At 35.7% G+C, this 25,601-nt stretch overlaps 1 protein-coding gene across 5 annotated transcripts in view; it reads right to left on the bottom strand.

Moving 5' to 3' along the window:
• The window catches only part of LOC142357812 (diacylglycerol lipase-beta-like), a 73,081-nt gene extending 47,895 nt beyond the window's left edge, over positions 1-25,186 (bottom strand). For 4 of the 5 annotated variants that reach the window (XR_012761713.1, XR_012761711.1, XM_075409334.1 and 1 more), the window contains exons 1-4: positions 24,945-25,186; positions 18,702-18,987; positions 14,343-14,532; positions 11,243-11,428 (exon numbers count right to left, since the gene is read on the bottom strand). Coding sequence is in view for 3 of the 5 variants with exons in the window: in XM_075409334.1 (XP_075265449.1) it covers positions 11,243-11,428; positions 14,343-14,532; positions 18,702-18,987; positions 24,945-25,151 (869 nt within the window). In the remaining 2 variants the exon portion in view is untranslated. The remainder of the gene's footprint in view (positions 1-11,242; positions 11,429-14,342; positions 14,533-18,701; positions 18,988-24,944) is intronic. The other variant, XM_075409346.1, reaches the window with a different exon arrangement.
• Positions 25,187-25,601: the final 415 nt, after the last annotated feature.

The following is a 25,601-nucleotide window of genomic DNA, read 5'->3' as shown; positions in this document are numbered from 1 at the left end:
TTCTTTTTATGTTTCTTTTTGTTACCTAATCTCGTTAGTTGATTACAGGTCAAATATGACATTATGGGTGTCAAGGGAATAAAAGGGATTAGTGTCCAAAAATCTTTTTTTTAAAGATTTTGTTATGACCTTACTGGCTTCGACACCGCTTTTTCACAAAAAAAAATTAAATTAATTTGATTTTTGTCATATTTGACGTTCTTTTTGTAGATGCAAGAAATATTCTGGATAATTACAGGTCTCGAGGGTTTCTTTTTCATGAAAAAACGACGATATTTAAATAGTTCTTTTTGTAATTAATGCCTTTCATGACATTGAATGTAATTTTGTTTCGAAAAAAAAATTAAAAGTATTACATACTTTAGCACTCCTCTTTTTTGTCTACTTGTTACCTAGTCTTACTAATGAATGGCCACGTACTACATTATAACTGTTTGAAGAAGGCGCAATCAAATATATTTTGAGTGCCAAAATTTGGCTTGACGGTTTTGACAGCGTTTTCTGGCAAGTTTCAATTTAAATTTTGTTTGTTCTTTGTTGTTCTTTTTAGCCGCTCTAAAAAATGAATAAGGTCAGGTCCTAATGCCCTTCTATAGAAGCAGTGGTAATCGCAAATTTGTGGTAATATTAATTTATTCCTAATGGTATTTATTACTTTGAAGTTAATTGTTTCAAAAAAAAAAGTTAATTTTTACTTTTCTGTTTTTGTTCTTTTTTGTATAATTATTACCCAACCTTTCTATGGACTGGTCGCATATGTTTTGTGGTGATTTTTAAGTTATTTTTGTTTAGTTTCAGGTTTATCTGACGGTATGTTGACTTTGTTATTAAATTTAGTTTTTAAGAGGGACATAAATTTTTTGATATAATTAATGTTTGTTGTTGTTGTTGTTTGATTTTGCTGTTCGTTTTGACTCGCTCTCTTAATATTGACATATTACAGCAATCTAATGCATCAATTTTTACTCCACTGAGTTATTTGTTTTGGAGGTTATCTTATCGTTCATACGGAATTTTTTGAAAAAGACTTGGGCTTTTTTGGGATTCGCAAAAAATAATTTTTGGGTTTTTCTATCTGTTCCTCATTTGGTCGCCCATCCACAAAATTGTGGATGGGCGGGGTCGGAACCTTATGTGCCATTGCACATTACCGAGCCGCCTTGTCTCTTCTATAGCAATTTTAAATTGCTGATGATCACAATTTCTTCAAAAAACCACTTGATAAGAGTTATCTTAAGATTCATAATGATTGTTAATTGGGGGTTACAGTTAATACCTACTAGGTGTTGAAGATTGACAACGCAAATTTCAAAACTGAGTAAATGCTTAAGTTTTACCGCTCTGGTTGCTTTTTTATTTCTATTATATGCAATGGCTAAAATTTGATTTCTCTATTGGTTCATAGTTTCACTTGTGTGAGAAACCAAAGATTTTTTGATTATGAAAATCCTTAATTTAAAAAAAAACTAAAATTTCAAAAGCACAAATTAAAAAAATTCTGATTTTGATCGCATTTCTTATCAATTTTTTTTGTTCTGCATTGTAGATTCAGGCTTCCAAAATTCAAATATTGTTTATAATTTTCATTGTCTCGAGCAGAAGCAACAACAGTTTTATTTTATAATTGAATGGTCTAAATTTACAAAAAATAACTGGTAATTATGGTCCGTATCAGTATTAAAATTTACCGATCCGTATAGATATAGATTAGCTGATATGGGTAAACTTACAGCTCAAGTATGAACAAGCTTTTGCCCTTGCCCCTTATACGGCAAGTATTAGAGCAGTTTTTTTTCACTTAACACTTTGTTATCCCAACCTAAGAACGTGTCATTGATATCTGCATGGAGGATTGTTGGGTTCATTTATGATCATCAACAATGGTGGGAAGGTCAAAAGTATCACCCAGAAATATGGTTTATGCACATTGAGTGCATAAACCTAGTTGTAGTTTATGCGCACTGAGTCCATAAGTTTGTGGTATGAAGATACCGGTATCAAAGATTTGGTTCAAATTAGAAGCTATTATTCATTTAAAACACTTCAACGTCACGTAAGAAAGTTTTCTTTATATATCGAAGATGTAAACTAAACTCCTAAGTTCTCTACTTCGCAATACATCCAATCCCACGTGCTTCTTGAAGCAAGATCGTAGATAAGGCATCTCCAAATCTTTGACTGTTTTTTTTGTCTGCTCCAGGTTAGCGTGGCCCCTGAAGCTTCTTCCCCATGAGTTACTGCAGTTTCTTCAGTACAATTAACCGATGCCACGTCCATGTTGACCTAGTGTTGTCAACTTGAGTCACTGGATTGCAGATCAGTATATACAGCTGTCATTTAATCGAGTTCGAGCCGTGCAAGTTGATTGTCAAACAAGCACTGTCTAGAAACCTCCGGCTTACAAACGTGACCATTGTCTGATACTATTGTTTTGGTATCTCAAATCCTGCAAACCTTTAATCCAAGTAAACCTACACTGTTGGTGTTCTGAAAGTTCTATTTACCTCAGGGAAGGCTTCAATCCAACCTGATCCCACGTCCAATATCACTAAGATATTACCTTGGTCCTTAACATAACCCAAGTCCATCTTGATTCTTTCATAAACTTCTGCTTCTGGCAGAAGTAAAATTCTGTTCCCCCAGATTATACCTGTAACCTTGGCATCCCTTACGAACATCGATAAAATCTTGACTAATGCCAGGCCACGCAGTACAGGATTCAGTGTTCTGCAGATTCAAATTTTGTCGGTCGGTGGTCTGGACACCATTGTCGTGGTCTCGAGCACAAGAATTCAAATATACAATTGAATTCGAATATACAAAATTAGCAGGCATTTATGGTCCGCATCGGTATTAAAATCTACAGATTTGTCCGTATATATATTAACTTATATGAGTAAATTTTACACCTCAAGAATGAACAAGTTTTTCCGCTATCGCTTTATGGCAAGCACTAGTGCAGTTTTTTTGAACTTGATACGCTTCTCAACGTGAGAAAGTGCCATGGAAATTTACTGAGAGGATCGTCGAGTTGGTTTGTGATCAACACTAATGGTGGGTAGATCGAATTTATAACACAAAATTATGGTTTATGGACACTGATAAATTTGTGGTATGAAAAAGAATGAAGCAACGACTCGGTTAAAATTAGATGTTATTACATATTAAAGTCACTTCACTAAAATTAGGTAAGAAAGTTTTGCTCCTATATAGAAGCTTAACTTAATCTCCTAAGTTCTCAACATCGCGATATATCACAATAAGGACTTTCACAAAACGTTTTTCCATAGGCACTGTCTAGAAATCTCCGGCTGAACGAACTAAAACTTAATTCATTTACAGATAAAAAAAGAAGGCTAGAACTGATGCTGAACTCCATCCCTTTGAAAAGGAGTAGTTTAAACATATCGAAATCAGTGACCACTGGAAGTCCTAATTTCAGTCCCAGCATTAGTTCCACAGACTTTCGTCCCGAGGCTTATCAGGGTTCCGATGTGTCATCATGGCCCGCTGTAGGAAAGCACCAAATAGCTCATTCACATTCGTACCCCACGCTTCAGTAGCAAGTTTCACTAAGTGGATCGCTGGCTCAGCAAGTCAATTGATCTTGGATGGTAGATGGCTGACTCCATCTTTCATCTCTTTAATCCCCAGTGATTCACCATCTCTTTTAGGTTTTAAGTTACCGCTTACAAACGTGACCATTGTCTGATACTATTGTTTTCATATCTCAAATCCTGCAAACCTTTAATCCAAGTAAACCTACACTGTTGGTGTTCTGAAAGTTCTATTTACCTCAGGGAAGGCTTCAATCCAACCTGATCCCACGTCCAATATCACTAAGATATTACCTTGGTCCTTAACATAACCCAAGTCCATCTTGAGTCTTTCATAAACTTCTGCTTCTGGCAGAAGTAAAATTCCGTTCCCCCAGATTAGACCTGTAACCTTGGCATCCCTTACGAACATCGATAAAATCTTGCCTAATGCCAGGCCACGCAGTCAGGATTCAGTGTTCTACAGATTCAAATTTTGTCGGTCGGTGGTCTGGACACCATTGTCGTGGTCTCAAGCTCAACAATTCAAATATACAATTGAATTCGAATATACAAAATTAGCAGGCATTTATGGTCCGCATCGGTATTAAAATCTACAGATTTGTCCATATATATATATTAACTTATATGAGTAAATTTTACAGCTCAAGAATGAACAAGTTTTTCCGCTGTCGCTTTATGGCAAGCACTAGTGCAGTCTTTTTGAACTTGATACGCTTCTCACAACGAGAGAAAGTGCCATGGACATTTACTGAGAGGATCGTCGAGTTGGTTTATGATCAACACTAATGGTGGGTAGATCGAATTTATCACACAAAATTATGGTTTATGGACACTGATAAACTTGTGGCATGAAAAAGAATGAAGCAACGACTCGGTTAAAATTAGATGTTATTACATATTAAAGTCACTTCACTAAAATTAGGTAAGAAAGTTTTGCTCCTATATAGAAGCTTAACTTAATCTCCTAAGTTCTCAACATTGCGATATATCACAATAAGGACTTTCACAAAACGTTTTTCCATAAGCACTGTCTAGAAATCTCCGGCTGAACGAACTAAAACTTAAATCATTTACAGATAAAAAAAAGAAGGCTAGAACTGATGCTGAACTCCATCCCTTTGAAAAGGAGTAGTTTAAACATATCGAAATCAGTGACCACTGGAAGTCCTAATTTCAGTCCCAGCATTAGTTCCACAGACTTTCGTCCCGAGGCTTATCAGCGTTCCGATGTGTCATCATGGCCCGCTGTAGGAAAGCACCAAATAGCTCATTCAGATTCGTATCCCACGCTTCAGTAGCAAGTTTCACTAAGTGGATCGCTGGCTCAGCAAGTCAATTGATCTTGGATGGTAGATGGCTGACTCCATCTTTCATCTCTTTAATCCCCAGTGATTCACCATCTCTTTTAGGTTTTAAGTTACCGCTTACAAACGTGACCATTGTCTGATACTATTGTTTTGGTATCTCAAATCCTGCAAACCTTTAATCCAAGTAAACCTACACTGTTGGTGTTCTGAAAGTTCTATTTACCTCAGGGAAGGCTTCAATCCAACCTGATCCCAAGTCCAATATCACTAAGATATTACCTTGGTCCTTAACATAACCCAAGTCCATCTTGAGTCTTTCATAAACTTCTGCTTCTGGCAGAAGTAAAATTCCGTTCCCCCAGATTAGACCTGTAACCTTGGCATCCCTTACGAACATCGATAAAATCTTGACTAATGCCAGGCCACGCAGTAAAGGATTCAGTGTTCTACAGACTCAAATTTTGTCGGTCGGTGGTCTGGACACCATTGTCGTGGTCTCGAGCTCAACAATTCAAATATACAATTGAATTCGAATATACAAAATTAGCAGGAATTTATGGTCCGCATCGGTATTAAAATCGACAGATTTGTCCATATATATTAACTTATATGAGTAAATTTTACAGCTCAAGAATGCACAAGTTTTTCCACTGTCGCTTTATGGCAAGCACTAGTGCAGTCTTTTTGAACTTGATACGCTTCTCACAACGAGAGAAAGTGCCATGGACATTTACTGAGAGGATCGTCGAGTTGGTTTATGATCAACACTAATGGTGGGTAGATCGAATTTATCACACAAAATTATGGTTTATGGACACTGATAAACTTGTGGCATGAAAAAGAATGAAGTAACGACTCGGTTAAAATTAGATGTTATTACATATTAAAGTCACTTCACTAAAATTAGGTAAGAAAGTTTTGCTCCTATATAGAAGCTTAACTTAATCTCCTAAGTTCTCAACATCGCGATATATCACAATAAGGACTTTCACAAAACGTTTTTCCATAAGCACTGTCAAGAAATCTCCGGCTGAACGAACTAAAACTTAATTCATTTACAGATAAAAAGAAGGCTAGAACTGATGCTGAACTCCATCCCTTTGAAAAGGAGTAGTTTAAACATATCGAAATCAGTGACCACTGGAAGTCCTAATTTCAGTCCCAGCATTAGTTCCACAGACTTTCGTCCCGAGGCTTATCAGCGTTCCGATGTGTCATCAGGGCCCGTTGTAGGAAAGCACCAAATAGCTCATTCAGATTCATACCCCATGCTTCAGTAGCAAGTTTCACTAAGTGGACCGCCTGCTCAGCAAGTCAATTGATCTTGGATGGTAGATGGCTGACTCCATCTTTCATCTCTTTAATCCCCAGTGATTCACCATCTCTTTTAGGTTTTAAGTTACCGCTTACAAACGTGACCATTGTCTGATACTATTGTTCTGGTATCTCAAATTCTTCAAACCTTTAATCCAAGTAAACCTACACTGTTGATGTTCTGAAAGTTCTATTTACCTCAGGGAAGGCTTCAATCCAACCTGATCCCACGTCCAATATCACTAAGATATTGCCTTGGTCCTTAACATAACCCAAGTCCATCTTGATTCTTTCATAAACTTCTGCTTCTGGCAGAAGTAAAATTCTGTTCCCCCAGATTAGACCTGTAACCTTGGCATCCCTTACGAACATCGATAAAATCTTGACTAATGCCAGGCCACGCAGTACAGGATTCAGTGTTCTGCAGATTCAAATTTTGTCGGTCGGTGGTCTGGACACCATTGTCGTGGTCTCGAGCACAACAATTCAAATATACAATTGAATTCGAATATACAAAATTAGCAGGCATTTATGGTCCGCATCGGTATTAAAATCTACAGATTTGTCCATATATATATAAATATATATATATATATATTAACTTATATGAGTAAATTTTACACCTCAAGACTGAACAAGTTTTTCCGCTATCGCTTTATGGCAAGCACTAGTGCAGTTTTTTTGAACTTGATAGGCTTCTCACAATGTGAGAAAGTGCCATGGAAATTTACTGAGAGGATCGTCGAGTTGGTTTATGATCAACACTAATGGTGGGTAGATCGAATTTATCACACAAAATTATGGTTTATGGACACTGATAAATTTGTGGTATGAAAAAAAAGAATGAAGCAACGACTCGGTTAAAATTAGATGTTATAACATATGAAAGTCACTTCACTAAATTTAGGTAAGAAAGTTTTGCTCCTGTATAGAAGCTTAACTTAATCTCCTAAGTTCTCAACATCGCGATATATCACAATAAGGACTTTCACAAAACGTTTTTCCATAGGCACTGTCTAGAAATCTCCGGCTGAACGAACTAAAACTTAATTCATTAACAGATAAAAAAAGAAGGCTAGAACTGATGCTGAACTCCATCCCTTTGAAAAGGAGTAGTTTAAACATATCGAAATCAGTGACCACTGGAAGTCCTAATTTCAGTCCCAGCATTAGTTCCACAGACTTTCGTCCCGAGGCTTATCAGCGTTCCGATGTGTCATCAGGGCCCGTTGTAGGAAAGCACCAAATAGCTCATTCAGATTCATACCCCATGCTTCAGTAGCAAGTTTCACTAAGTGGACCGCCTGCTCAGCAAGTCAATTGATCTTGGATGGTAGATGGCTGACTCCATCTTTCATCTCTTTAATCCCCAGTGATTCACCATCTCTTTTAGGTTTTAAGTTACCGCTTACAAACGTGACCATTGTCTGATACTATTGTTCTGGTATCTCAAATTCTTCAAACCTTTAATCCAAGTAAACCTACACTGTTGATGTTCTGAAAGTTCTATTTACCTCAGGGAAGGCTTCAATCCAACCTGATCCCACGTCCAATATCACTAAGATATTGCCTTGGTCCTTAACATAACCCAAGTCCATCTTGATTCTTTCATAAACTTCTGCTTCTGGCAGAAGTAAAATTCTGTTCCCCCAGATTAGACCTGTAACCTTGGCATCCCTTACGAACATCGATAAAATCTTGACTAATGCCAGGCCACGCAGTACAGGATTCAGTGTTCTGCAGATTCAAATTTTGTCGGTCGGTGGTCTGGACACCATTGTCGTGGTCTCGAGCACAACAATTCAAATATACAATTGAATTCGAATATACAAAATTAGCAGGCATTTATGGTCCGCATCGGTATTAAAATCTACAGATTTGTCCATATATATATAAATATATATATATATATATATTAACTTATATGAGTAAATTTTACACCTCAAGACTGAACAAGTTTTTCCGCTATCGCTTTATGGCAAGCACTAGTGCAGTTTTTTTGAACTTGATAGGCTTCTCACAATGTGAGAAAGTGCCATGGAAATTTACTGAGAGGATCGTCGAGTTGGTTTATGATCAACACTAATGGTGGGTAGATCGAATTTATCACACAAAATTATGGTTTATGGACACTGATAAATTTGTGGTATGAAAAAAAAGAATGAAGCAACGACTCGGTTAAAATTAGATGTTATAACATATGAAAGTCACTTCACTAAATTTAGGTAAGAAAGTTTTGCTCCTGTATAGAAGCTTAACTTAATCTCCTAAGTTCTCAACATCGCGATATATCACAATAAGGACTTTCACAAAACGTTTTTCCATAGGCACTGTCTAGAAATCTCCGGCTGAACGAACTAAAACTTAATTCATTTACAGATAAAAAAAGAAGGCTAGAACTGATGCTGAACTCCATCCCTTTGAAAAGGAGTAGTTTAATTATATCGAAATCAGTGACCACTGGAAGTCCTAATTTCAGTCCCAGCATTAGTTCCACAGACTTTCGTCCCGAGTCTTATCAGCGTTCCGATGTGTCATCAGGGCCCGCTGTAGGAAAGCACAAAATAGCTCATTCAGATTCATACCCCACGCTTCAGTAGCAAGTTTCACTAAGTGGACCGCTGGCTCAGCAAGTCAATTGATCTTGGATGGTAGATGGCTGACTCCATCTTTCATCTCTTTAATCCCCAGTGATTCACCATCTCTTTTAGGTTTTAAGTTACCGCTTACAAACGTGACCATTGTCTGATACTATTGTTTTGGTATCTCAAATTCTGCAAACCTTTAATCCAAGTAAACCTACACTGTTGGTGTTCTGAAAGTTCTATTTACCTCAGGGAAGGCTTCAATCCAACATGATCCCACGTCCAATATCACTAAGATATTGCCTTGGTCATTAACATAACCCAAGTCCATCTTGATTCTTTCATAAACTTCTGCTTCTGGCAGAAGTAAAATTCTGTTCCCCCAGATTAGACCTGTAACCTTGGCATCCCTTACGAACATCGATAAAATCTTGACTAATGCCAGGCCACGCAGTACAGGATTCAGTGTTCTGCAGATTCAAATTTTGTCGGTCGGTGGTCTGGACACCATTGTCGTGGTCTCGAGCACAAGAATTCAAATATACAATTGAATTCGAATATACAAAATTAGCAGGCATTTATGGTCCGCATCGGTATTAAAATCTACAGATTTGTCCATGTATATATTAACTTATATGAGTAAATTTTACACCTCAAGAATGAACAAGTTTTTCCGCTGTCGCTTTATGGCAAGCACTAGTGCAGTTTTTTTTGAATTTGATACGCTTCTCACAACGTGAGAAAGTGCCATGGACATTTACTGAGAGGCTCGTCGAGTTGGTTTATGATCAACACTAATGGTGGGTAGATCGAATTTCACACAAAATTATGGTTTACGGACACTGATAAATTTGTGGTATGAAACGAATGAAGCAACGACTCGGTTAAAATTAGATGTTATTACATATTAAAGTCACTTCACAAAAATTAGGTAAGAAAGTTTTGCTCCTATATAGAAGCTTAACTTAATCTCCTAAGTTCTCAATAACGCGATATATCACAATAAGGACTTTCACAAAACGTTTTTCCATAATTTAAAGTGAGCTCTTGACTTATGTTCAATTATATTGCTATTTTGTTTCCCTGTGAATCCATGCTTTCATTAATAGAAATTTTTCCTGATAGAGCGAAGCTATGTTTGAGATGCATTGAAGTTGAGTTCAGAAGATTTGATTTTGATTACTTTGAAATGGCTATTCATAAAAATAGTAAACTTTACTCAGCTGTACTGCGAATTTTTTTACTCATGCTATTATTAACACAGCTGGCAGATTGCCAGAAAATAGTCGCAATAGATTCTTAGATCGGCAGTCTAAAAAAACAGTAAAAAAGACAGACCAAAAAATTCGTCTATTTATTGAAAGCTGATCTGTTATAATTTGATTAAAAATCTGTATAAGTTATTGCTGCATCTATTAGCTGATTTCAAGATTTTCAGGCTCTGCAAAACACTGTGGCATCAATATCCGAGGTTGACATTTCAATATAGTATCAAATAAAATTTATTTCTACAAGAAACCAAATTAAAAGCAAAAAAATTGGGCCACTTAGACGAAAAAACGGCTTAAAACGGTTATCTATATGTGCAATTCAGTCAAAAACTACTTTTCAAAGTCAAAAAGTCATTCACTAAACACAGCGCACGATCAAAAAACTTCTCTCGATTAGCGAAAATCTGCTCACAAAGACAGCTTTTCTCACTTTTGCTTTTAGGTCAAAATGCCGCGTGAACAAATCTACTTCCTGTAAAAAAAAACGAGAGAAAACCAATACTCCTCTTCGAGTCGTAAAAACTACTTTTCAAAGTCAAAAAGTCATTCACTAAACGCAGTGCATGATCAAAAAGCTTCTCTCGCTTAGCGAAAATCTGCTCACAAAGACAGCTTTTCTCACTTTTGCTTTTAGGTCAAAATGCCGCGTGAACAAATCTACTTTCTGTAAAAAAAAACCGAGAGAAAACCAATACTCCTCTTCGAGTCGTAAAAACTACTTTTCAAAGTCAAAAAGTCATTCACTAAACGCAGTGCATGATCAAAAAGCTTCTCTCGCTTAGCGAAAATCTGCTCACAAAGACAGCTTTTCTCACTTTTGCTTTTAGGTCAAAATGCCGCGTGAACAAATCTACTTTCTGTAAAAAAAAAATCGAGAGAAAACCAATACTCCTCTTCGAGTCGTAAAAAAACCAAGAGAAGGCCAGTAATCGCCCCAGCTATCGCTGTGCGGCTATTAAAAAGGTAGTACGAGTTTTTTTAGTTCCTTCAGTTCCCCGAAAGCATCAAGTCAAGTTTTTGATTTCCATATGGCATCGACAACACTAATACACAAAAATTTAAGTTTCTGTTCTGCAATCCTTTCTTCTTGTTCACTTACTTTATCATTTTTTCTATTGTTTAAAAGACCGCGAATTCAATATTTACCCTGTACTGAGCAGTTTATAATTGCAAGATCAATCAGCAGATGTTCATAATTGACTGACCTCAAGGCACAGCATATCTCTGACAAATGGGACCTGTCTTCAATGACATAGTTGGGCCATCCATATGCAGCACTAGCAAACTTGAAAAAGTGCATCACTCTTTCAGCATCTTCTACACTCAATTGCTCCTCTAGAGCAAAGTTATCTGCCTCATTGAAGAAACGCTCCGCTTCCACATGGTGCTTCCTATAAATCATTGTACTCACAAGGAAATGTGACCTTTTACCCAAAGCCAAAACAGAAATTGATTCCTTTCGATCATTATTTCGAACACAAATTACCAGTTAGCATTACATGTATGCTTTATTATAATTATGATTACCCGGATACATTTATTGTTCCGACCTACTTGTGGGGGAACGAAATATACACTCAATGTTTTTTTTTGTTCAGTCAACTTTTGCGGATCAATATATTCACCTTAGAGAGTTGAGACTGGTATCATTAGAAAACCCATCCAGCGTAGAGTATGGAATTAAAAATATTTTGATTTTCGTTTTTTAAAGGGAGTTATCGAGGTTTAAAGTTTTGTAAATAGTAGTCGGAATACGGTTGTTTTTATTCAGTTTCCGTATTTTTTAAGACCAAATTTTCGTCAATTTTGCAAAAAATTTGATAAAAATGTTAACATGATGCTATTGGTTTTACTTTTAACGATAGATGAGGCTTATCGATTGATCAGAGTCTTTTGGTTGATATTTTTGCAAAATTTTTCGAATTTTTTGAAAACTCCAAAAAAAGTTAGTGGTACTTTTGTTACATATAGGCATCAATTTCATTGGTTTTTCGAAAATGTAACTCAATAATTAAACAAAGTACACTATTTTTGGTTCAATGAAATAAGTCATTTGCTAAGTGGTCTTTTTCCGCTTTCGCATGGAATAATTAATTGTCTTTTATGGACGCGCAGCAAAATTAGGGCTAGGTTTGGACACAGCTTGGATTCTTACAGTCAATAATTATTCGGATTATATTGGGGCGCGGTTTCTTTCAAAATATAATTGGATTTTTGTTATTATTTTGATGATTTCAAACGTGAATGATTTCAAACGCCTTATTAATCAAAGATCGAGTTGGGTTCTTTATGAGCTCTAGGTGGACCAATTTAAAGCTTTCAGTTATTATCTAATGCCTCTTAGGACTTTCAATAAATTTGTTTTAAGATGTCAGCGAAAATCTGATGTTTGCCAATTTTTTATCTTATTTCTGTCCACATGTAGCTTAGTCTCAAAATGTACAGAGGAAAACTTATTCCAAGTGATGTGCCAAACACATCTTCATAATGTTTTAATTTATAACTAATGGTTACTTGGCTTTCTTACTACGAAGTTTTCCGATTTTTGCGTACTGGCCTATATTGGAGGTTGTAAATTGTTCCCTTTTCAATTTTTCACAATGAGGATAGTTCAATTTGAACGTAAAGGAATGCGGAATAGAACATCTGTAAAGAATTCAGTGAATAGCATACAGTTTTAACGGCTGCAACACGGTCCCTCTCGCATTTTTTTTTGTTTTTGCCAATTGTCGGTCTTTTGCTGACGTACGTTTTACTCTGGACCACCAAAAACCTTCACTCCTTCTATGGTTGTTTATAGGAATCTAATTACCCACATCGGTTTACACCTATCGGTTTTGGTGACTGTCAATTAATGATCTTTTCTAAAGAAAATATTTTTGTACTTCCAAATTTTTGTTGTGATTGTCGTCAACAAGTAAATTAGTATCACTCTTGACAAAACTGACCAACTTTTTGTTGAGTCAAACAACATTTGTACTGTTGGTTATGTTTTGACCGACGTATTTAGAGCTCAGAAATGTGTTTTCATAAGAACTTTTCGACGCTGGTCAATTTTTGTGGTTTTTTCTTTCTTTTTCATAAAGAAACATTTCAAGGATGACAATGAAAAAACGCAAGCGCAAAATTCGATTGCTTTAAGTCACTTTTTAAGTCAAGTTTTCACTTGCTTAAAATGTCTTATGGTTTTAATGATTCAACACTGTCTTCAAAAAAAATTTTGTGAAACTTTGAGTTCTGTCCGAATTAAAAATTTGATATGATTTTCTTCTTATGATTCGGTCTCATTAATAACAAGCAAAACCAGCTTCCTGAGCAGTTGCAGGTTCATCTGTTTTTGTTGTAAGTTGAAAGCTTATGCTGTTTGAATTTTTGAAAAATTTTGTTGTGGAAAATATCAGTGGATTTTTTCATCTTCGTCATTTTTCTTATTTCTGTCAAATTTCTAGCATGGTGTTTGCAACGATAGGTCGCATCAACTTTCTACTGATCGAAAATCCAATCTATAGACTGATTTTACTCTCAACTAATGGTTTTCTTTGGCTGTGGTATTAGGCATTTTCATAAGAGAAGTGCCCATTCATTTGCCCATTTCTGATTTGTTTTTGTTTTCTTATCACATTATCATACTAATGAGGTCGCCCAATCAGCGTTGAATAAATGTTCAATTGAAGATATTTAATGTTCTCCTTGAATAGTTTATGTTCTCTTTGTTGTCGTCTGACATATTACGGATAATGACAGTTCTTAATTGTTTCCTGTGAGGTATGAGCTAACCTCGCTAACGAGCCGGGTTGATAAGTACTGGTTTTAATGAATTTGAAATTGGCTGTTTTCGAAAAAGCGCAAAGTTGAGAATTTTTTTAACTTTGCGCTTGTTGCTCTTATTTGTCGATCTATTTTTTTGATTTATTTGTTTGTTGAACGATACGTAAATTTTCGGTAAATTTTTACAGTCTTCCTCATTTGGTAGACAATTAAATCAAAACGTGGAAGAGCAGGGTCGGAACATTATGTGCGAAGGCACATTACCGAGCCTCCCTCTTGTCTATCATTTAGTTGCAAAAGTCCCATAAGCCGTTGATTCAGGGCCTTAGCAATAAAGTCATAAATGACCCCGCTTACATATAGCTTTGCTTAAGTCTCTTTCTGAAAAGTGTATTCATATGCATTCAAAATTTTTGGCAAAACATTTAGTACATTTTGATATGGGGTATTCTGCCTTGACAACGCTCATAATACTCTAACTTATATGTGTTCCATCACTCAATTAGGATTTACGTGTATATTAAATGGTAAACATACCTGGCAAGGAGTATCAAGCCAGCAGTGACGTCACTCAGAGCCAGCTCATTATGCCTGAACTCAGTCTGGAAAAGCCTGGCCACATCTTCGAACTCCTCGTAATATTTGTATCTACACATGAGCATCCTCAAAAGGAAAACTCGCGTCTTCCAGATCTTACTCGCATGCACTGGGTATTCCTCGCAGTCACCTAAAACAATTGAGCAAATCTTATCATCAAATCATTGGCTTAATGACGGTTTCAGATCTGTTAAGTTTCGTCCCCACTAGGCGTAAAAATAGGGCAAGGAGCGTTCAATTTACATGAGCTTTCAACTTGGGGTGAGTTGAGACATTGTCGATTTCAAAGAAAACATCTTTACCCAATCCCCCCCCCCTCCGTAATCTAGAATTCATTAAATTAAACAGCCCCGATTGTCGTCAATCTTTCTGGTATGCCCACAATATGTTAAATGATCTAAGGCCTTGACAAATTTAAAGCCGAAAAACCACTTCCAACTGTTGGAGTCTTCGTTATTCAGATTCATTATTCGGAGTTACTTTTGCAATGAAGCATTATTAAGCACAGCAACAAAGATGAGAAATTAATGATAATTCATTAGGGAATGAATAGGAGCATAATTACAAATGGGTTCAATTTCAAGCTCTACTTGCCGTTTCACCTCCTGTTCAGACAAGCACAATTTACATCAGGAATTGCAAATACAATACAACCTAAGCAAAACATTGCACGGATATGACGAAATTCAGAGGGCGCATATATATATGAAGATAGGCTATGGAAATATTTGGCAATTTATGGGGGCATTTGAAAGAAAACTTTAAATATCAAACTTAAAAAGTGTCAGCTTTATTTGGCGCATAACATTATCATGTACTATTTACCAATATAAGACACTTTAAACACCACCAAATATCGAAAAACATCAACATTACTATGGGATAATTATGTGCTGGTCAATTACCAACCAGCCCAAGCGCGTCTTTTGTTTCGCGCATGTTTTTAATAGTTCTGCTGTTTCCAAAAGCCGGCCTGACTGAGTTGCTTTCAGATGTGTTCTCGAAAACAAATTGCAATCCATTTTTCAAATTCCTTCGAAAGAATAGAACTTTGTTTTAAGATATTTTGAAAAATTTTGCTGCAGAAATGACCAAAACAAATATTAGTCCAGCAAACATCCATCAACCAAAAAAAGTTTCCTCACGTTATATTACCACCTCCCACAGCACTTTGGCTTCCACGAAGTTTTTTGAGCATATTTACTGATGACCAAAGGCCGTTCTTTCTCTGTGGCTTTGAAACTATATGATTACTCAAAAATGTATTGAAATTCACTACTTTCTTAAAATTTTTAGGTAAAAACGGATTTTTTGTTTGAGACCAACAGCAGTTTTAAAAAGTTTTCAACTTTTTGTGGAAGATCTGAGCTACGAGGCATCAATGTCGATTACTACTACGGAGTAAGTTGTTCATGTACTTACCAGACGCAGCAATTTTAAAAGATTTGCGAGCAGCACATGAGATTAAAAATCCATTTACACAACTGAACAAAAAGTCACTCCAATCACAGCGAAAAAGTCCATTACAAACACAACAAGACAGAACAGAGCATGATTGAATCAACAAAAAGCTGGCTTTTCATTAGATGGTTCCTCCGCTATTCAAATACAAGGAGTGATTGATAAAAAGTTGTTAACTTGGATTTTTATGAGAGTTGGCATTCTTGCCGACTTAACATGTATTGCTAAACTATAACGTCATCAATAGTCTCAACAAAAACTACTCGAAAATGGAGCAATAGTGATGAGTCCTACAAACCTTATTTTCATTTTTGCTCATTACATGTAAAAGATTATGCTGATACTTTGCAACTTTACATAACTTCGCTCTTAAATTTATTTGGACCCCTATGGTTTTTGACAACAAAAATTTCACGAGACAGAAACCATTATTTTTCTACACTTCTACACATTATTTGACACATTAACATAACCGACTAAATTCGGGGAAAATTTTCTCTCAAACGACCGTCAAGCAGTTGGCTTCGGTAGCATCAAGCTGGGACTTAGGGATGGAAGCATGCCTAGCGGATTGCGTTTGGTCAAGCGACGGGAGAAAGCGTTGAAAGGACTGTACGAGAGGGGGTTCAAATCGCCAGGTGCAGGATGGAGGACGTGATTGTGTTGGGGCGTGGGCTGGAGGCAAAATTTTACAGCCCTTGACTAAGAACAGCCCTTGACACCATGAAATTGTCTCATCAAAACAGTTTTAGTGAATTGCAAATTTAAATATTAGTAAGGCGTATAACTAGGAGAGCTGCTCAGCCAGTTTATGCAGTCTTCAAAGACAAAAATTTAAAAGGGTCAAACAAAGAATCCGTCCAGCGAAAAATTGCATAAAAAGACCACAGGACTAAAATAATTGGTACAAACTTTGATTGAAAGCAATAAAACTGAGAACATAAACCGACTAATGTCGGAAAAAGTGCTCTCGAACGACAGGCGATGCAATTTAATTCAGGAGCTGTAGCCTAGATAAAATTTTCTTTATGGGTGCAAAAAATAGTTGACCACGCCGGGACTCGAACCATTGACCTCCCGATCCCTCACCAAAGAACTGCCCACCGGGCTATCAGGCCCTTTTTGTTGCTACTGCACACGTTTTTATTTTAGCAACAAGCTTTACTTTGGAGTGAGTGCAATACAGATCACTTAGAAATGAAGAACGAAAGCTTGGAAAAAAGTCACTAGGGAAGTCAAAGAATGTTCAAGAAAAGCGCAAAAAAGGTTAGGCGAAAAATTTGCATAAAAAAGACCAACATGTTTACAATAATTGCTACGAACTTCGTTCGAGAGCAATTAAAAAATATTATTTCTTAACATCGCTAAGTGAGTGTAGTCTAGTTATCTAACAGTTCCGATCGTCTCTCAATAATATTTAATAAGTATTTATATAATCAATGGAAGCTTAATTTGAAATAAAATATAAAGGAGTACCAGAACCCATATTTGGTTTCAAAAAACGAGTTTTCAAAATATTTCCCTTTAAAAAAATGGCTCCAGGACCAGAGAGTTTTGTACTATAAAAACCAATGACGGGCAATTAAGTCAAAATTGGGGAAAAGCAAAAAAGTGTTGAGGTACTTTAACAGCCATGTTTTTTTTCAATTTACTGTCCTCTAGCTTGGAAGCTTTTGACTTTAAGAATTGGATGTCATCATGACAGCAATAAATGCTCCGCTCTGTGATTTTCATATCTTCACAAAAATTATTACATTCATTTGTTCGGCTCCAAATATTTTTTAGATAATTTGACTCACTGTTCCCAGACCATTCCAGAAATTTTATTAAAGAAGAACTTTTTTTCTTACGGCATAATTTTACCTTAACGGTTAAATAAATACATGTTTCTTGATTCAAGACTCACCTGCGTTGACCGGTGACTTGAAGATTTACACAAATATTTTTACGACAAATTGATCGTAATAACGATGATGAGCAAAAAATCAGTATTTCGAGGTAAAGAGTCACCAGCAATTCCAGAGAACGATTACTCTGCCTCTGTTGCTTTTTGCATTCCCGGAGAGTTTCTTGATACATACTGAAATAATCCTACGTTTGCTTCACTTATGTTAGTCTTAGGATCAGGAAGGGTTTCTTTTAAACTTTTTTGTTGAGCGATAGTAGCTTTGTTCAGCTTTAACCATATAAAAGTTACGGTATTTTTATGTAAGGCTCTTTCCAATACTTATTTTTCTTTTAGTTATATAGCACAAACGCTGATTGCTAGAATAATGAAGGCCGTTTTGTGTTAGAGTAATCATCCGTAATACATACATTATAATCCACTCGTGATGTCGAGTCGGACATCATTCAAATCACCCGGTGGAGGAGGGTGGTGAAGGGCGGCCAAACGTCTAACAACCGCCCTTCATATCACAATTTACAAGAGACTAGTAAGGCGTAAGTCTCTAAGAGAGCAGCGCGGCCACTTTATGCCCTCCAGGCTTTTCCTGTTTATTCCGTTTTTGAGGCATAAAAGTTCAAAGAGCCAGATAAAAAAATCGGTCAAACCACAGGACCAATATAATTGCTACAAACTTTGTTTTAGAGCAATTAATAATGATAAATATATTTAAAAAATTCATTACATACTTCAACGAGTTAGTTTTTTTAAAAAAAACTGGAACTACATTTGAAGGGCAATTGCTGATATTTGAATTGAGTTTAACTGCTAGACATTCTGAATGACAGCAACTTAGATGACGCAAAACAGAGTGACATCTCTTCAAACACAAAATAGATAAAACCATCATATAAAAATTGTAAAAAGATTTAAGTATAGACTACTAAACCTACACGGAGTTGCTCCAAGGGGGTCAAAGATCAACATCATTCCAATCAGGAACAATACGAAGACAAACCAAGAGAGCACCACCCATAAAATCATTAGGACATGTAGTGCCAATTCACAAGGGAACTTGTAGCTGACCACAAATGTACCCATTCCAGTCCACCCGAACTCAACAACACAGAGAACGCATCTCAATATGAAGAAGGCTGGAATATGTCTTCGAGGGTATTCGTCCATAATCCCACCTCTTCTACTGAGACAGAACACAATCACATCCACAACTATAATCACCTAAGCAAAAATTTGGAACATCATACGACTCAAGTCGACGAAAAAACACCTTTGCTTAAATAATCAAACAAGGAGGCTCGGTAACGTGCGTTTGCACATAACGTTCCGACCCCGCTCATTTACATTTTTCACATAATTGTCAACCAAATGAGAGAGACAAAAAATTAACATATATAAAATCGTTCAACAAACTACTAAATGAATAAAACAATCTACCTTAGAGGGCCGATGATACCAGTGACTACCATCATATGACTACCAGAAAGGGCGGCCATAAAAATCAGATTATAACAAATATTAATTACGACCAAAAGCCGTTTTCCATTTTTTGAAAAACATTAATAACCAGATCAAAATGGCATCAGATAAAACTTATACCAAAGAAGATTAACCTCTTCTTCGTTAGAGAAAAATATGGGACTTTTCCTCAATGCGACTTGGTAACAAGTCCACGAAAAATGAGCAAAAGGGCAGTTTATTAAAACGTCGCTTTTTTGAAAAGAATTAAAATCAAACTGATTACAAACATTATGCATTAAATGAAATCCTTACGAGATTCTTTTACAACTCCATAGAGAGCGATTGAGACGTTTCATTATCCAGGATATTTCATATGACTACAAAAAGCGAACATAACCGACTAACGTCGGGCGAATTGCTCTCAAACGACCGGCGAGCGGTTGGCTTCGTCAAAAGCTAGCCACGGTTTAGTGACCTCAGGGTACATCTTTATCCCATTTCTGAAGACGAAAGTCAAATGAGTCGGACGAAAAATCAGCCGCGCGAAAAATTGCATAAAAGACAAACAGGGTTGATAAATTTGCTACAAATTGCCTTTGAGAGCAATTAACAATGGTTTCCTAAAAAGTGTTTGTTAGATCACTTATGATAAAAAACATTTCAACTATAACTCATTCATAATAGATATCAGAGATGATGACATTACGCAAAGAAGCTGATGACATTAAGCAAGACATTAATATCCTAAGAACCAATTCATTGTCTCAAGAGACTACCCGGTATCCCTGTGTCAAGCCAGAAAATGTTTTACAGGCTCATAAAGATCCATACACTTCAAACACGATAAAAATTTTCCAAAAACTTGAAAAAATTGTTAATTTAATCCAAAAATTACTAAAACTGGAGTCAAAAAAATTGATTACCATTCCGTTAACTCTAGAAACTATGCAGCAGCTTATTATCAAACCTTGGAGGAGGTTCGAGGGCCTCTGTTGTCGCAAAAAAATTGAAATATGAAAAATTGCAAATATTTTTAAAAAATTGCTTTAATTCATGATTATAAATCTTGAACAACATTCCATTACATCTCTAAACTATGCAGTAATATATTATCAAACCCTAGAGGAAGTTCCGCGGCCCTTGAGTCTAGAGAAATCTAAGAAACGACAAAAATTTATAAAAAACTTTAAAAAATGGCAAGTTTTATAAAAATAAATTGCTGTAACTTGAGATATTAAAAAGATGAACATTAATCCATGACCAACAAAATTTTCCAGTAACTTATTATCAAACCCTAACGGAGGCTTTCTGACCTTCGAGGTTTCAAAAAAATCTGAATAATGAGCATAAATGTTAAAAATCGGAAAAAAATGGCTAACAATATCAAAAATATGCTGAAATTCGTGATGTTAAAATCTTGCAAGACTTTCCATTTAATCTAAAAACAATTCAGTAATGTATTTTCAAACCTTAGAGGAGGTTTCTTGGCTCTCGAGGCTCAAAAAATCTAAAAATCAAAAACCTCAAAACTTGAAACAAGCAAGTTTTATCAAAAAATTGCTAAAAATTGTGACATTAAAAAGTTGAAAAACTATTCCATGGCCATTAAAATTTTTTCAGTAACTTATTACCAACCCCCTTAGGATGTTTGCTGGCCCCTGGGTCTGAAAAGACCTGAATAAAGAAAAAAATGTCAAAAAAATTGCACGTTTTGTCAAACAATTGCTAAAATTCGTGATGTTAAAATGTTGAAACCATTCCATTACCACTAGAAATAATGCAGTAACCTATTATCAAACCCTAAAGGAGGTTCTTTGACACCTAGGGCTGAAAAAATCAAAAAATGTTTTTCTTCAAAAAGCACTGGGGCAGATTGGGGGTGGGGGAAACACTGGAGTGGGGGGCAACAGCGCGGTGGGGGGGGGTGGGGCAATGGGGGGGGAACAGTGGGCGTGTCCAACCTCTAAGAATCGCCCTTCACACCATAAGTATAAGTATACGTCTCCTAAACACTTTGAGCTGAAAGGCTCTAAGAGCACTTAATGCCCGCTGGGCGCTACCTGTTTATCCCGTTTTTGAGGACGAAAAGTCAAAAGCGTCAGACGAAAAATCGGTCAAGCAAAAAATCGCATGAAAAAAGACCGACAGGACTAATATAATTGCTACAAACTTCGTTTGAGAGCAATTAAAAAATACAGGCAAAAATAGAAATATTGCACCACGAAAACTATGTCCCAGCCAAAAAAAGCATTAAGTTTTTAATTCAGAACAATAAAAATTTTTGATTGCGTTTGTTATTCAAATGACCAGAGGTCCGCCCATTATTGTGATAATGTGAAAAGAAAACGAAAACTTACACAATGGGAGAATATGCAAAAATCACGAATATTTTACGAAAAATGGTTGTACCAAGAACAGACTATTTGAGGAAAACAGAACCGTTATCAAAAGTAATTTTCAATTCAATAGATAAGGGATCTGACTTGTCTATAGATATTAAGCTACACGTTAACAGAAATAGGATCGGCAAAGCTCAGAAATCCAAAAAAAAACAAACATTTTCAAAATTCACAGCCAACATAAGCTTTCGACTAAAAGAGTAGACAGTTTATTTTACAACTTTTTCGATAACAAATTACTCCTGTTATTCGTGAAACTAAGTCATAAGACTATAAAATAACATTAAAAACAGTCTGAAAAAGCTTCACAAACAACTTTACGAAACCAGTGTTGAAGCTATAAAGTTTATAAAAAAATTACCACGAGAAAGTTAAACTCATCTTTATTTGCGTCTGCTTTGAACATCAAAGTATTTTTTATCGAACGACTATTTCGAAATGACAGCAAAGAACCATAAAAATTAAATAACATCTAAAGTTCACGAAATTTCTCTTAAACAAATTGTCTAAGCCCTGGGGACAGCAGTCAAAACGTTTAGCCAACAAAAATCATTGTGTTCTTCAACAAAACACTACGAAGAAATCTCAAAAATGATGCTAAGTTACTATAATGATTTTAACATCGTCAAATATGGAAAAAACGCAAAACAGAACAAAAAGGGATATAAGTTGAAGATTTCCCATTAGGTTCTCGGAAAACAAACTATATTTACATTCGACCTCATTTTTACATAAATGGGAGCGGTAATTAATAAGCTAAAAGTTGACAGAAATAATAAAAATTCAATGACATAATAGACATTAAGTAACAACTAACAAAAAGACTACAAAAAGAATAACAACTAAAAGCAAAACAATAATTTAGTTTAAGTTTACTAAAACACGTCTTCAAACCCACAAAAACCTTTATGTTATATGAAAACAAACTATATCTACACTCGGACTCACTTTTACGTAAATGGGAGCTTTCCCAAATGGAGTCGCGAATAAAAATTTTTGTCAGTAATTAACACTAAAAAAAAACAAGCAAAATATTTTGAAGAAGGCATTACCAAAATAAAAATTAAAAAATTTCTGATTGTAAGAATCCATGATAAAATCAAACCTATCACTGATTTTGCCGTGCGCCCAAAAAAAACACCCCAGTGTTCCAAATGTTTGCAAATTAGACCAATTGTTGAGCCAAATACTTCATATATTTATAAAACAATGATTTATTTTGTATAATTACCGAGTTAAATTTGTAAAAAACGGCAAAACTTTAATTCCAGAAGACTTTTATAGGGTGCCGAGTTTCAACTAGCTCTCTTTTGGAGTTTAGAGAGACTGTGTCAGCGGTTTGTAGCTCTCCATTTGCGGCAAACTTAAACAAGAGGGACCAAAAATGCATATTTTATCCAATTTTTGAAGAAGAAAGTCAAAATCTTCAGCCAAAGCAACTCAAATCAAACAATTCAGCAACGCTCTTCTGTCTCTAACGTTAAAAATTTCAACTAATTTTCAATAATCTTGGCAAAATTGTGTTAAAAATTACTGAAAATGTTAATAAAAACTGTCGAATTTTCACAAATTTTAAACCTTGATAACTCCCTGTAAGAAACGAAATTCAAAAGAAATCGTTTTAATTCCATATTTTAGGATGTAAGTGCTTTTAAATGATACCACTCACAGCTCTCTACGGTGAATATATCGATCGGCCAAAATTGTCTGAACAAAAAAACCCATTTGAGTATATAGTTCCTCCCTCCCCTCTAAAGTGGGGGTCGGAACAATCATGCATCTAGTTTCAAAGACTTATCACATCCGTCCATAATCGTTTGCTATTCAACTTCCGATTTCACAATTTCTATGTTTCGCCAGGAACTTACTTCACTAAACATCCTTGCTGAACTTACTTACTTCACCACCTTAAACCGATTTGCAATTACTAAATTTCTATATCCACAGAAAAACTTTTTCATACGGATTACCGAGTGAAGTGTGAAAAAATTCTCGAAACATAGAACTGCAGTCTCACACATTATTATCACACATTATTTATAAGGTTGACGCGCAAATCGAACAAAAAAAGTTGCTGATTTTCCTACTTTCCCACACTGTCTAAGAATTTATTGCATCATCTCTTTTAAAAAACATGCTGTGTAATTGTGTATGTGATCAACCGGCTCAACATTCTGACACCCAGCTCTGAGATGTTGACCAGGAATATCAGTTTCGAGATCAACATAAGAATCTGGGTAAACCAAATGAAGATGGAGATCGAAAGCTGCAAAGTTTTTTTAAGTTTTCAAAAACGTTTCTTATTTGCTAAAAATTCAGTGATCCCATTTGAGATCAGTTGTGTAAGTAAATATACGACAATTTTAAATCTAAATCAAGCATAGTACTTGGTTTTCAAGATGAGGGCAGTTCGAAAAAAATATTGATCTGCTTTTCTGACATAAATGACACTATACTGAAGAGAAATAATGGCTAGGACTATTTCTCTTAAATCAAACTGCTATTGAGTTACAAGTTATCAAGTATTTGAAGTCGAAAAAAGTCAGATGTGTACAATTAACAAATTCCTTAATCATTTAACGGATATTTTAGATAGTGCAAATATAAAATTTAAATTAATACTGCAGTTTCTCTGAACATTTCTTTTTCTTTCTTCATGATGCTTTCTGCACTTGCACTGCTTCCGTTGGATCAAAAAGGTAGCCAGAGAGGAACTGGAGATAATAAGTTTTAAGCTTAACATAAACATAATAAGCGGACACCATACTTTCCTCCTTTTCTCATTTTAATTCAAATATTTATTATGTTAAATTTTATTAAAGAATTCGGATAAATCAAAAAATTATTGAATTTATGCAACCTTTTGAAGCAAACTTTTGGTCTAATTTTAGTTCTCAAGAAAAGCAAATTTTTCCATTAATTGTCTGTTTATCCAACAGAGGAAATCAACTTGAAGGTATGATATGGGTTATCAGGCTATTTTAAGAATTCAAAGACAGAAAATAGTCAAACATTATTTCCGCTTGTTTTCTTAAATTTATCTCAAGTTGCTTTTTTTCAGATGATTTATTTGTTCGACATTTTTGCGTTCGGGTTATGTCAGAATCCTGTAGAGTTTGATTTAGTATTCGAGTTTTGCTGCGCTTTATAATTTGTATAACACTTTTTTCTTGTTTTTGTTTTGCTCGTTTTTCCCAAGGATGCGCAAACAAAATGAGAACTTTGACAGAAAAAAGGCCAGCCTTGCATATCTATACATGCCACCATTTTGGAAAAAGAAGTTGAACAATAAACGAAACCAAACGCAATTTCACATACCCCAGTAATGCCAAGACAGCCATAGAGATAGAGGGATAGGTAGAAGTAAGGTTGGTCACATTTAAGTAGCTTGAGGTGCAGAAGAATTATTATTGTGATTAAAAACGCCAGCGAGAGAAGTCTGAAATACATGCTGAGTGCACTTGGCATTACAAAATCATCGGTTCCGATTGCCCAAGCTCTACCGCAAACTCGCAGCTTAGGCATCGTGTACAGAGCCAATGCTCCCTCAATACTACATTTCACCTGAAACACGAAATACGTAGTCCTTTCTGAATGTGTTCCCCCCATTATATCCCCATACACCCCGGCTGTGCTACAGAAACCCATGCAAAGATTAATCCCGTATATTTATAATTGTAAATAGCCTAATTGTTGTGATAAACTTAAATAGTCTCCATTTTGCACACGGGAGGCTATTTAATTTTGCTTCAGCTCGTGATTATTGTCACTTACTGAGTGATAAGAGGCCGGACATTCTTTGGGTAGCCCCAATTACTGGGGATTTCAGATTCCGGCGAAAAAATTTGTATCTGGGACAGATATCTGAATTTGAATTTTTCTAGCTTTTGCAGTGAGGTTTCTCCGCATCTGCTTGATTTATTCATTTTGCTCAAGTTATTCGAAGATCTTATTCCTCTGCATGCTGGATAGTTT

This window comes from Convolutriloba macropyga, chromosome 2, assembly GCF_964194025.1.
Source record: "Convolutriloba macropyga chromosome 2, txConMacr16.3, whole genome shotgun sequence".
Taxonomy (NCBI): Eukaryota; Metazoa; Xenacoelomorpha; order Acoela; family Convolutidae; genus Convolutriloba; species Convolutriloba macropyga.
The sequence above is the reverse complement of the archived record's forward strand: the minus strand, read 5'-3'. Positions and strand labels throughout refer to the sequence as shown.